Source organism: Budorcas taxicolor, chromosome 9 (genome assembly GCF_023091745.1).
Source record: "Budorcas taxicolor isolate Tak-1 chromosome 9, Takin1.1, whole genome shotgun sequence".
Classification (NCBI taxonomy): Eukaryota; Metazoa; Chordata; class Mammalia; order Artiodactyla; family Bovidae; genus Budorcas; species Budorcas taxicolor.
Genome location: NC_068918.1, coordinates 13,641,673 through 13,655,192, shown reverse-complemented (window position 1 = coordinate 13,655,192; position 13,520 = coordinate 13,641,673). Strand labels below are relative to the sequence as shown.

The 13,520-nt window shown below is 35.9% G+C and overlaps 1 protein-coding gene across 1 annotated transcript in view; it reads left to right on the top strand.

The window, feature by feature from the left end:
- IBTK (inhibitor of Bruton tyrosine kinase) overlaps window positions 1–13,304 on the top strand; it is an 80,619-nt gene extending 67,315 nt beyond the window's left edge. Inside the window, exons 25-28 of the mRNA XM_052645753.1 lie at window positions 1,809–1,958; window positions 11,811–11,882; window positions 12,275–12,404; window positions 13,125–13,304. Of these exons, the coding sequence (XP_052501713.1) occupies window positions 1,809–1,958; window positions 11,811–11,882; window positions 12,275–12,404; window positions 13,125–13,256 (484 nt within the window). The 3' untranslated portion in view covers window positions 13,257–13,304. The remainder of the gene's footprint in view (window positions 1–1,808; window positions 1,959–11,810; window positions 11,883–12,274; window positions 12,405–13,124) is intronic.
- Window positions 13,305–13,520: the final 216 nt, after the last annotated feature.

The following is a 13,520-nucleotide window of genomic DNA, read 5'->3' as shown; positions in this document are numbered from 1 at the left end:
CATGCATGTGTTTATGCCCATATAGACTGACTTGTTGATGATAACTTTTTATAAATATTAAAATCAGATAGTGCAGTTTCTCTGATTTTGTTTTTTATTCAGATTTATTTTTTCTATTTTTAATTTCGACCACATTTATATAAATCTTAGATTTGGCTTGTCCAGAAAAAAAGTTATTTGTCAAATGTATGTTTTACAGATATTTTTTATTTTTCCTTGATTTGATGGTCATTTCTGGTTATGTCCAAAGAAACCTTTGCTTGCCACCAAGTCAAGAAGATAATTTGTTTTCTTTTGGGACATTCAGCTTTTACGTTAAGTCTGTAATTCAATTTTCTTCCAGGACACTTAGCTTTTACATTAGGTGTGTAATTCATCTTGAAATAATTTGGGGGGTATGGTGTGAAATAAAGGTCTTTTTATTTTCTTCTATAAAAAACACTTTTCCCACTTGTTTGCTTTTTAGCAATTCCATTATTGAAAGTAAAGTAACTATCACATGAGGGTCTGTTACTGAGTTCTCTAATCTGTTCCATTGATCTGTTAATAATTATGTCAATACCACACTGTCTTGATTACAGTAACTTGTTTTATCTTTTTCTGGTTTTGTATTTGTTTCTTAAGATAGCGTTGGCTAATCTAGGTTTTTGTATTCTCATAGAAATTTTAGAATCAATTTGTTAGTTTCTACAATAAAAAGCTGGTGGGATTAATTCAGTTTTTTAGATACAGGTTTATACAGATATTCTATTTTATTTTTTGTTATCTTTGAGTAAGGTATGTCCATTTCTTATAAATTGTCAAATTTATTTGCATAGTTATATTTCTTTATTGTCCTTTGAAATTGTTATCTTGTATTATCTATTGCTTTGTAACCAGTTACCTTAAACAGTAGCTTAAAACAACCAGTGTTTATGGTCCTTTGGGTCAGGTATCCATTATGGCTTAGCTTGGTTAATGCTTTTTTAATGTAATTAAGTGGGGGGACCTTCCTCCCCCGCCCCCTCCCCGCCATCACATTAAAGACATCTCTCTTTGACTTTCATTTCTGGTAAATGAGTCAGGTGTGTTCATACTGTGTTGGGTTTCTGTGGCTGCTTTAAAGATTTCTTTTTTGCTCTCTGGTTTTTAGCAGTTTGCCTACTATGTGTATAAGTATGTTCTTTTTTACGTTTTTCTTCTTTGGGGTTGGCTAAAATTCTTGAGTCTTTCACGTTATGGATTTTACCGGATTTGGAGATGGCCATCGTTTCTTTAGATATTTTTATCTGCCCTATCTCCTATCCTTCTGGGTGTCCGGTTACATTTAATATTACCATAAGCCACCATGGCTGACTTAAATCAATAAAACTGTTTTAATCAGAAGAAAAGATTGAAAACATTTATCTTCAACTTTAGACTTTTCCAATCTTGCTGTTTCACCCCTCCAGTAAATTTGGTGTTGAATATTAAAGTCTTTGAATTTCTGTTTTCTTCTTTTTCATAGACACTTTTCCTCTGCTGAGCTTACTTATTTATTCTAACCATATTTTTTGTTGTTACCTGAGGCATAGTTATAATGCTGTTTTTAAAAGCATTGCTAGTTTCAGTATCTGGGCTATCACCCATGATCCCCATTGATTGTTTTTTCTTATCACAGTTTTGATTAGTCTGTAATTGACAGCAAAAATCCAACATCACTTTGAAAACTGTAATTATATCACTAAAATTTTTGGTATATATTCACTTCATTGTCCCTTTGTCACTTCCAGCAACAGCCTTTTAAGAAAAATGAGTATTTTTCCATGATCTTTGTTGTCTTTCTACAGGGCATCTTCTCAATATTCAGTTTCATCCAAGTCATTCCGGGATTTCTCAGTAGAAGAAAAGAAATCTGTTATTGGCCAGAGCTCAGGAGATCATGTCAAAAAAGTTTGTTTTAAAGGGATTGAAAGCTCCCAGTCTCCAAAAGTTGTAAGGTAATAAATTTTCCTACCTTGAAATATTCTTATAGTGGTTCTATGTTCTGAAATAATCTTTAAAAATTTATGAGGCAAGTTTTTATACATTCTTTTTACATTCAAAATTAACGTGTTTATTTTTAAGATATATTTTGATAGTTGGCTTACAGTAAACTATATATATTTAAAGTATACAATTTGAAGTTTGCCATATATATACCTTCGTGAAACCATTATCACCAGCTCTTCGGGTTGGTGACTATTAATCACCATTCTCAGAAGTTTCTCTGTGCCCCTTTACAGTCCTTCCCCACCCTGTCTTCTTGCAGCTCTAACCTGATTCTGTCATTATGGATTAACTTTTATATTCTGTTGTTTTATTATATTAGTGGAATCATTCAGCACATGCTTTTTAAAAAATCTCTTTCACTTAGCATACATTTTGAGATGCATCCAAGGTTTTTTCAGCCTGTTTAGGTATTTCCATCTTTTTCTCTAGCTGTTTGTGATACTGGTTGTCAAAGTCCAATGTATTTTGAAAAGATGTTTCATATTATAAATGCCTACATGAAAACCTAAACATAGATTAAAAGTGGTATTTTTAAAAAGTTTCCCCACCATGATTAAATTCTCTTCTAATTATTGTTCTAAAGGGAACAAACATTCTTGGGGCATTAGATAGGTCAAAGTTGGAAGGAAAAACGGTTTCAAGTAGGTTGACTAAATGGAGTTTTCTTTTTTCCTGTATTTCTGCTAATATGACATCTCCTATATATTATACTCCCTAGAATGTTTTAGACAAAATAAAAATGTAATTAAAAATATTAGTTGTGACCAGATTAATAATTTTGTTTTTCATAACGATTAAGCAGTTTTTCACTGTCAGATCCCCACCCCCTCTACTTTTTAAAAATCAAATCTTTCATCCATTTATAACATATCAAACAGGTAATATAACTCTGCTGGAGCGAAGAGAGGAGTCTAGAACCATACTACTTTACTGGCACCTTCCCTGTCCTGTGAGCAGCTCCTGAGGAGTGTCAGAGTCTTCTAACAACACTGCAAAGTGCAGGTTTAGATGAACTGTTTAAACATAGTTTTGTTGTTTTTATAACTAGCTTTCTTGTTACAGATATGTATATTTATGACTGTAGTTTTGAGCCTTTTACTTATAGTACAGAAAACCAGATTAGAAAGGATCTAAAGAAGTCGTGATCTGTCTCTGACTTTTCAAATATTTTTGGCAGTGTAATGTTATTTTAAAACAAAAATCTTAAATCGAACTCTAATGTGTAAAATAGATACACCTTTTTATATAATGTTTACCTATGATTAGGGGAGAATATTAAAGCTATTGTGACAGGCTCATAAATACAAATTGGGTGTGATGTAAGATGTCTTAATATTAACAAATATTAGCTGATGTGTATTAGACATTATAGTAGATTAGTATGGTGAACAAAATTAACAGGCCCCTGCTCATACAGAAGACCAGCCTTACACCAAAGTGACAACACATTGTGAAGAGGAAGTTTATCAGCCTCGATACTCAATTTATTTCTCATGTTTTAATTGTATAGTATTTATTTTCACTGTTGTTCGGTTCCTAAAGCATGTCTGACTTTTTTTTTTATGGCTGAGTAACTGCTTTTATTTTTTTTTAATATAAATTTATTTTAATTGGAGGTTAATTGCTTTACAATATTGTATTGGTTTTGCCATACATCAACATGAATCCACCACAGGTATACACGTGTTCCTCATCCTGAACCCCCCTCCCACCTCCCTCCCCGTACCATCCCTCTGGGTCATCTCAGTGCACCAGCCCCGAGCATGCTGTATCCCGCATCCAACCTGGACTGGCGATTCATTTCTTATATGATATTATACATGTTTCAATGCCATTCTCCCAAATCATCCCACCCTCTCCCTTTCCCACAGAGTCCAAAAGACTATTCTATACATCTGTGTCTCTTTTGCTGTCTCGCAACTCTTGCAGCCCCATGGACTGTATGTAGTCTGCCAGGCTTCTCTGTCCATGGGATTCTCCAGGCAAGAATACTGGAATGGATTGCCATGCTCTCCTCCAGAGGATCTTCCCGACCCAGGGATTGAGTCCATGTCTCTTGCATTGGCAGGCAGATTCTTCACCGCTGAGCCACCAGGGAAGCCCGTTTATTTCAGTCGGGATCTTCTAAATAAGCCATTATGGGCTTCCCTGGTGGCTCAGCGGTAAAGAATCTGCCTGCTAGTGCGAGAGACATTAGAGACGTGGGTTTGATTTATACCTGTACTTGTATCTTAACCCAGTTCCACTAATGAAGGCTTAAATTATTAACTGTCTCTCTTTTTCTTATGGATGTTCAGTGTTTTCCTTTTAAGTAGATTCTTCCCATTTGGTTTTGAATATGCACAGGTGTCTCACATGTGGAGTGGCAGGGGGTGGGGGTCGGCGAGGGAAGTCAATCCCTCACTCAGCCTCCTCACTTCCTTCTAGAATTGTCCTGTTGTTCCCAATTCCCTGCTTCCTTCACAGCCAGATTTCTCAAAAGAGCTGTCATTGCCCACTTCCTTCTTTTTATTTTGGCTTCCAATCCCACAACTAAACTGAAACCGTTCAGGCTAAATTCAGAAGTAGCCTCCATATTGCCAGCACCGTGGGCTTCTTATACGACTCATCATCCTTGAAGCTCACGTATAGGTTGTCTCCTCATTTCGCTCATGTTCTGTGTTGTTGCGTGAGTCTCACTGCTCTGTTATCAGCTACACATGAAAGACTCACATTGCCTGTCCACATCCGTCATCTGCGCTTCAGACTTAGGGCTCCATCTGCCTTCTCTGATGCTGCCATCCTATTTGAATGTTCAGAAATACCTTAAACTCTTACGTCACAAACCAAGGTGAACATTTTCCTCATAGCCTTCTCGTAAAAGCAAAAATACAGGCAAAACACAAACCCAGTCTATTCTCGGTTTCCTCAGCAAGTGTCATTCGCAAGCTTTACATGACCGTCTTCCTCAGCAGTATCCAGCCTGTCAGTTATGTCTCTTCAGTATTATACCCATGTGTGTATTAAACTATCTCCACTGCCGCCACCCCCATTTAGACTACTTTAATCTTTTACCCGGGCCGTCGGAGTAAAACTGCTAACAAGTCTTGCCATAGCCTTTTATCCTTCTCTATAGCATATCTGGCTAGTGTTTATGTATTTTTAAATGCACATCTTACCTCGTAGGATAAAAGCTAGAAATCTTATATGGCCTTCAAGGCTTGATACAGTCTAGCTCCTGTCAACCTCTTTAGCTTTTAACATGATCTCTGTATTTTAGCCTTGACCTTGTAGTTTCTCAAATGCCAGTTACTACTTCCCACTTTACTGCCTTTTGAATTGTTGACTTGCTTCTTCCAGTCTCTGTTCAGTCAAATTCTTTGAAGAAGCCTGACTTCTCTTACTGGGTCAGTTTCCTGTTACATACCTTCATAGCTCTTCTCGCTTATCACACTTACCACAGTTTGAGTAGTATCCCCTTGTCTGTGGTTTTCCTTTACATGGTTTTGGTTACTTGCTGTGAGCTGTAGTGTGAAAATATTAAATGGAAAATTTCAGAAATAAACAATATTTTTAGTTTTAAATTCTGCACTGTTCTGAGTAGTGTGATGAAACCTCTCCCCATCCTGACCGTTTTACCTGATCCATTTTACCATTTTACCTAGGACATGAATTGTCCCTTTGTCCAGTGTACCCTGCCCGTTAGTCATTCAGTAGCTGTCTCAGTTATCAGATCAGTTGTTAGGGTTTCACGATGCTTATGTTCAAGTAATCTTTACTTAATAACAGCCCCAAAGCACAGGAGTAGTGATGCTGACAATGCAAATATGCCAAAGAGAAGCCATTTAAATGAAAGCTTCAAGTGAAAAAAAAAAAAAAAAGTGGAAAGTTCTCAAGCTAATGAGAGGGGGAAAAAACTAATTGTATCTTTAGGATGCTAAGATTATGTTATAAATGAATCTTCTACCCATGAAATTATGAAGAAGGAAAAATTTATGCTAGTTTTGCTATCATACTTTAGAACATAGAAATAAAAGGCATTATGTTTCTATAAGATATTTTGAAAGAGCCAGAGACCACATTCACATAATTTTTATTACACTATATTGTTATATAATTGTTTTTTTATTGTTGTAAGTTTCTTACTTTGCCTAATTCAGAAATTAAACTTTACCATAGGTATGTATGTATAGGGAAAAACAATCGTGTGCATAAGGTTCAGTACCATCCGCAGTTTCAGGCATCCACTAGGGCACTAGGAATGTATTCCTGTGGATAACATGGGAACTACTGTAAACTTACTGTTGGTGTGATTCTTTGTTAACTGGTTTTGAATTGTTGTTTAGTCACTAAGTCGTGTCCGACTCTTGTGACTCCATGGATTGTAGCCCACCAGGCTCCTGTGTCCATGGGATTTCCCAGGCGAGAATATTGGAGTGGGTTGCCATTTCCTCTTCTAGGGGATCTTCCTGAGCCAGGGATGGAACTGTGTCTCTTATGTTTCCTGTATTGGCAGGCGAATTCTTTATGAGCTACCAGGGAAGCCCAGTGTTTTCAAATACTAGTCTTTTTTAATGTCTGTGTTCAGCTGTATGTTCAGTGAGAGCAAGGAAGACTGACCTTTGCTTGTCACTGATTAGAATGTTTCCTACAGTGAGCATCTGGTGAATGAGGGGAAGAATCAATGAAACAAAGCTGTAGCTCTTATTTCAAGTAGTATTTGTTTTTAATGTAATGAGCTATATTGTTTGCCTTGGATGTATAAATGTCAAGGTGTGAATGTTAAGATTGTTTTGTAACATTTTTACATTTTAAGTATTGAATGTATTTTAAACATTTTCTAATTTTCTCTGTTTATCTTTTAAAATATTAAGGATGTGTGGTTTCATAATTGATCACTAGGGTGTGCTATAACATCAGGCTATTAATTGTGAAAAGTGGTGTGTGATGTTATAGTGCTTTAGACATTTTAGTTAGAGGAGTGTATGATATAGTATCTTGCTATCCATAGCTTGGGTGTTTGGCAAGTGGAAGTTAATGTTTTAAATAGTATTTTGTCTTCTGGTCACTGAGAAAGAAAACAGCTTTGATTTCATTTTTAATTTCATCATAGAAAATATGTTACTATAAAAGAGCTGTATTTAAGGAAATAATAAAATATAACAGATAAAGTAGAATATTTATTAATTCACCAGATTATGGGACACTTGATATACGTATTCTGCTGGCGTCTCTTGGTGTATATATAAAAATATCATACACAGACCCAGCCTGAAATATGTTTGAAATCTGGCTGGTAAGTCTAAATATGCATACATGGAAGTTAACTGACAGAACAAAAATACAGTGTGATATAACAGTGTTAAAGAAGTCACACAGCAATATATGACTATATGCTGTATGAGTGGTTCAGAGAAGGGAAAATCACCATGGGCTAGAGCTGTCCAGAAAAACTTTGTTGAAGAGGAAAAGTTTGAACAGTAGTTCATAAACACTTTTCCTGTTCAATCTCAAATTGAACTTTTGATCTCAATTAACTTTTGATCATTATATTTATGGCTATATATTTAAATGATTATTTATATTAACGTAACATAATGATCAAACGGCCATATATCTATAGGATTTTCAAAAGAAGAGAGGAGAAAGGGCAGTATAAACAGAGGAAATAGTGGGAATTAGCACAAGAAGACAGGAATACTTTAGGGACTCAGTGGCAGGGGTGGAGGGCTCATCTCAGGACATTCCACAAATAATACATTCTTGTCTTAATTGTAGAAAATGTGATCATCCCCCACCCCCAGGCTAGGGAGCTAATAAAAGAATGGCAAAGTTACTTACTGATGTGAAAAGAGAGGTTTATGCACTTTTTGTTTGTTTATTGTTACTTCCGTGTTCTTTTTCATTTTAATGTGTTTTCTTCATTTTCCTTTCACTTAAATACCCCCTTATGTGCTTCTAGGCAGAAAATGTGATCTTGCATTTCTACTTAGTAAGGAAAACTACATGTGAGATAAAATCATTATATCAGCTCTAATTTTATATAAAATCTTTGTAATTGTGATAATACAAAGTTATTTTTAATAATTGTCAACCATGTGAGCAAAAAGTAAGTTTTTCTCTTGAAGTCTAAATTTGGCAAGATTAATGTTCTTCACTTTGAACAAAAATCTTTGAAAGATTTTAGCCAGCCCTTTTATGTTGCTTTTATTTCCAGAAGGCTAAATTTTATAAGATTATCTGTTGGGATGTCTGTTTCTATGCTACAAATACCTGAGGCTTAATAATGCGGTTATTTATTATTGGAAAGCTTATACTCTCTTTGTATTTGTTTAGTCATAGCTCTATTTAGCAATTTTACTTCATTCTAAGATGAAATTTTGATAAAGATGTTTGAGTAAATTTATAACTAATGACGTTATCCATTGGAAAATCATTAATGAAAATAATTCTAACATCTTACAAAACAGATTTGAGTTGGGTATAATTCTTACAGCAGTCCACTGTGAACCTTTCTGAAATGAGAACAGTAATGCCTGTCATATGGGTTTGTTACAAGGATTATATCAGGTAATTCACATGATAGTACTTTATAAATTATATAATGTTAAGTAAGTTCTGATTGCTTGGCTTTAACAAGACCTATACAAGATACTTTAGTCCTTATATTCAGTTCTGTTCACAGAGAGAAAAGGTGATATTTGAACCAGTCCTTAAAGAATTAGAAGATCCTTGTAATGGACTGTGCTACAGTGTATGGAAAATACTCTGTATTTTGAGTGAAAAATCCTGGATTTGAGTTCTGTCTTTACCATTTACCCAGCTTGCTTAATCAGGCAAATTATTAAATATTCTTTGAGTATTTTTAATAGTTTCCTAATCAATGTAATAGGAACAATAGGTGATTTCTTCAGAGTATTAGAAAGATTAAGTGAGATAATGTATATGAAAATAGACTCAGTAAATTTGTTTGCCCACACACACATCAGGTTTAAACATTTTAATTTTTAGTGCATTTGTACTCTGACCCTCCTGTTTCATTTTAACTTTATTTCCCTCTTAATCTCTTAACCCAGTCATTCAGTTCATTGAAGAGAACAACCTGTCTTTACTTAAGCCAACAGTCTTGAACTGTTCCCTGTATTTGTATAATCAAGCCCCATCTCGGTGCCACTCTTCTCAGCTTTAACGTCATTTCCTTAGTGAAGCCAGTAGTGTATATACCCTTCTCCATATTACGTAATTTCTCCCGTGAATCCATAGTACTTGGTACATATTGATATAAATAGCAATTATCTACTCTCACATTGCTTTATCATTACTTAAATACCTTTAAAAAAATGTTTTACCAGAGTGAAGAGAACTGGGTTATAACCTGATTTTCAGTACCATAGTACTGACATATACCCAATAAATGTGCATAAATGAATCAGAAAGTCAGTATTTTAGGCCCCATTTATTCTTGCTCTTCCTGTTGTAAAGCCCATCTAGACCTAAATGTGCTTATTGCTGAAAGAGGGCAATCGATTAATCTAAGTAATTTCTAGGTATCTTTCTAAGCATAAAATTCCACAACTAGGGCTCTCTCAGAGTTCCTTTGTTCATTTTTCTCCTTACAGGAATGCTTCTTACCTCCCTCATTCTATACTCTTTTTATTGTCTTCTCTGTGAGGCCTTCTCAGATGACCAAATCTATTTGGTTGTTTTAGTCTTTACAGTCAGTAGACCTTTAAGTTTGTTTTCTTAAATTCTTCTCTGTTATGTCATTTTATATCTTGGTTCCTCATCTAGTTTGTGAGTTCTTAGTGTGTTTTAAATTTCTGTTCTATCCGCCACATGTGAATCAGTGAAGTTAGAACACACCCTCTCACCATATACAAAAATACACAAAAATAAACTCAAAATGACTTAAAGACTTGAATATAAGATATTATACCATAAAACTCCTAGAAGAGAACTTAGGCAAGACATTCTCTGACATAAACATACCAATGTTTTCTTAGGTCAGTCTCCCAAAGCAGTAGAAATAAAAACAAAAATAAACCTCGTGCACAGCAAAGGAAACCATAAACAAAATGAAAAGATCACCTATGAAATGGGAGAAAATATTTGCAAACTATGCAACTGACAAGGGCTTAATTTCCAAAATATGTAAACAACTCATAAAACTCAACAAGATAAAAATGGGCAAGACATACAGATGGCCAGTAGGCACACAGAAGGATGCTCAGTACTGCTGATCATTAGAGAACTACAAATAAAAACTATAATGAGATGCCGCCTCATACCAGCCAGAATGGGCGTCGTTAAAAGGCCTACAAACAACAAATGCTGGAGAGGGTGTGGAATAAAGGAAATCCTCCTACACTTTTGGTGGGAGTGTAAGTTGGTGTGGCCACTGTATCGAGGTTCCTCAGTAAACTAAAAGTAGAATTACCACAGCAACCCCACTCCTGGGCATATATCTGAACAAAACTGTAATTCAAAAAAATACATGCCGCCCCTATGCTCCTAGCAGCACTATTCACAAGAGCCGAGACATGGAAGCAACCTAAATGTCCATCACAGGGGAAAGGGTAAAGAAGATGAGGTACATTGATGCAACCGAGTTCTACTCGGCCATAAAAAAGAAGGAAATAATGCCATTTGTGGCAACATGGATGCACCCAGAGACTATCATAAAGTAAATCAGACAGAGGAGAAATATCATATGGTGTCATTTATATGTGGAATCCAAACTGTGGCAGAAACAAACCTATCCACGAAACAGAAACAGACTCTCAGACATAGAGAACAAACTTGTGGTTCCCAAGGAGAAGGGGGGTGGGGGAAGGATGGTGTGGGAGGTTGGGGTTAGCAGGTCTAAGCTATTATGTATAAAATGGATAACAAGGGCCTGCTGTATAGTACAGAAAACTATTCAGTGTCCTATGAAAAACCATAATGGAAAACAATGTTTTTAAAAAACGAAATGTATAGATATGTATAACTGAATCAGTTTGCTGAACAGCAGTAAGCAGTAATTAGCATTGCATGTCATCTGTACTTGAATAAAACAAATTTCTGTCCTGTCTATAATCTCTGGGGTATCAAAGCATTTTCTGTATTTTTGTTGCTCACAGTATTTATACTATCTATTATAGTCACTCACAGACTTTGGCTGCTATCATGTTTTTATATGTTTTGAAGCTTCGTGCTAATCTGTCACTTTATCATAAAATGTTATTAATGTAAAACATTCTTCATAGAGTTGTCTATTTCCTAATGTTTGGTTTTTTATAATAAATTGGCTATATGAATGTTATTAGAAACAGACCTTTTTTGGGGAGTGTAGTTGACTCAGTGTTGTGTTAGTTCAGGTATACAGCAAAGTGAAGCAGTTGCACATACACCCACTCTTTTAGATTCTTTTCCCATATAGGTCATTACAAAGTATTGAGTGAAGCTCCTTGTGCTACACAGTAAGTCCTGCTTGGTTATCTCTCTTATATACAGTAGTGTAGATATCAGTCCCAGTCTCCCAGGGTGTCCCTCGCCCACCCATTTCCCCTGCTCACCATGAAGTTTGTTTTCTACATCTGCAACTGTTTCTGAAGAACAGACCTTGTAAGATCTTCCCCCATGGTATTTTATACACAGAATTTTATAATTATCTAGAGATTTTTGTTGTTTTATTTACAATTTCAAAGGTAAGTCTGACTTCATAAATTAATCTGTCTCAAGTCAGAGCCTTGCAATTCCTCCCCTGTGTTTCTGTTAGTAGGGAGCTTTACTCACGTTACTGAAAGTGTTAACCTCCAGTTTCGGCATTTGTTTTGCAGGTGTTCTGCTCATGGTTCCCCAGGACGAGAAGGCAACCACGTTTCAGATGTACCACTTCCGGACAGTCCCAAGTAAGGTTAATCGATCAGCTTTGGGACCTCAAAGCTAGGCTTGGTTTGGCACTGGGAGAGCACACTAAGAATTGAGAACAGTATCAAATAGAAATGTATTATCTGAATACTCTGCTCTACAATCTGAGTCATCTTTCAGTTATATTGCTTTGCTCTATTCCACTTTTTGGTGCTTCCAAACCTTACAGCACTTATTCAAATAAAACATCAATTCTCCTTGTTGTCTTTCTCACCTTGTCATTCTGTTAAGTTTGAATGCAGAAGCTTCCAGGTCCCCTTATGTTACAGGTCACAAGGAGACAGTGCCATACTGGTAAAGAGTATTTCAGGGGAGATTTTATGTGCAAAAATTTGGCAAGATGACTGAAAGCTCTTTATTCCTGTTCTCTCAGTCCCTGGCTGTCTTCACTGACCGCTCCTTCTGTGGCAGCGCCAGTCACTTTTGCATCTATCGTAGAAGAAGAGTTACAGCAGGAAGCAGCTCTTATCAGAAGCCGAGAGAAACCCTTGGCTTTGATTCAAGTAAGTAACATACCTTTTTGGGTTTAATTCAGGGTAAGAACTAGATACTGTATTTCATTCTTAGGTCTTAAGAAAATTATATTTGCTTTGCAGAGGTGCATTATTTAGCACATTAAAATATAAATGCAATGTAAAACAAAACTGAAGCATTCAGCAAGTATTAATTGAAGGTATTCAGGATAATACATTTAGAATTAAATTATGTAAAGCTAATATTTTTAGCACTGGTGATGCTTTGGACTGTTTTAGTTTTTGAAACTGACCAGTAGAGAACTGGCCTTACCTAGCTCTCCACCTGGCTTCTGTATCAGTCAGAGTTCGTAGGTTGTAAGCCACAGACACCCAGCCAGGCTAACTTAAGGAGAATAGAACTTATTTGAGAGACACTAAGATTCCATAGACTTAGCTGAAAACCAGAGAGCCAGGTTTAGGAAACTGACAAGACTCATCGTTGTCCCAAAGAGCTCAAAGAGCTAGGCAACCCGTACAATAACAGGAAGTATCTCACAGGATGAGAGATTGCAATGAATGGATTCCATCAGCTATCTTCAGTTTCTTTTTCCTTCTGCTCAAGATTAAAATCAAGGAAAGGTGGGTATCAGATTATTCTAGCTCAGGCCTCAGCCCTTCTCCTTGCAGGATACCTATTGCACTGTATTGCAGGCATAGAAAGTGGTAATTCAAAGAGTAAGCCAAGGTTCCTTCTCTTCCTCCTTTCAGATTGAGGAGCGCGCAATACAGGATTTGCTGGTTTTCTATGAGGCATTTGGCAACCCTGATGAGTTTGTCATTGTTGAAAGGACACCGCAGGGACCACTGGCAGTGCCTATGTGGAATAAGCATGGATGCTAGTCCACCATGGAGTTGAGACAAGCTTCATAAATTGTGATTGTGCTCAGTAAATGCTGTGGAAAAAGAGTTCATACAAATTTAGTAACTGATCATTCTGGATAGAATATGAAAGGATATAATTTCCTTACTGAATTTTAAGTATATAATGTTTGTATGATTAAAAAAGAAATTCTTCAGAATTGTGATTTTAGTAACTTTTATGTAAAAATGTGTGAGAGGAAAAACTTATTAGCCTAAGTTTAAGTAGAACTATTTCTTCTGAAT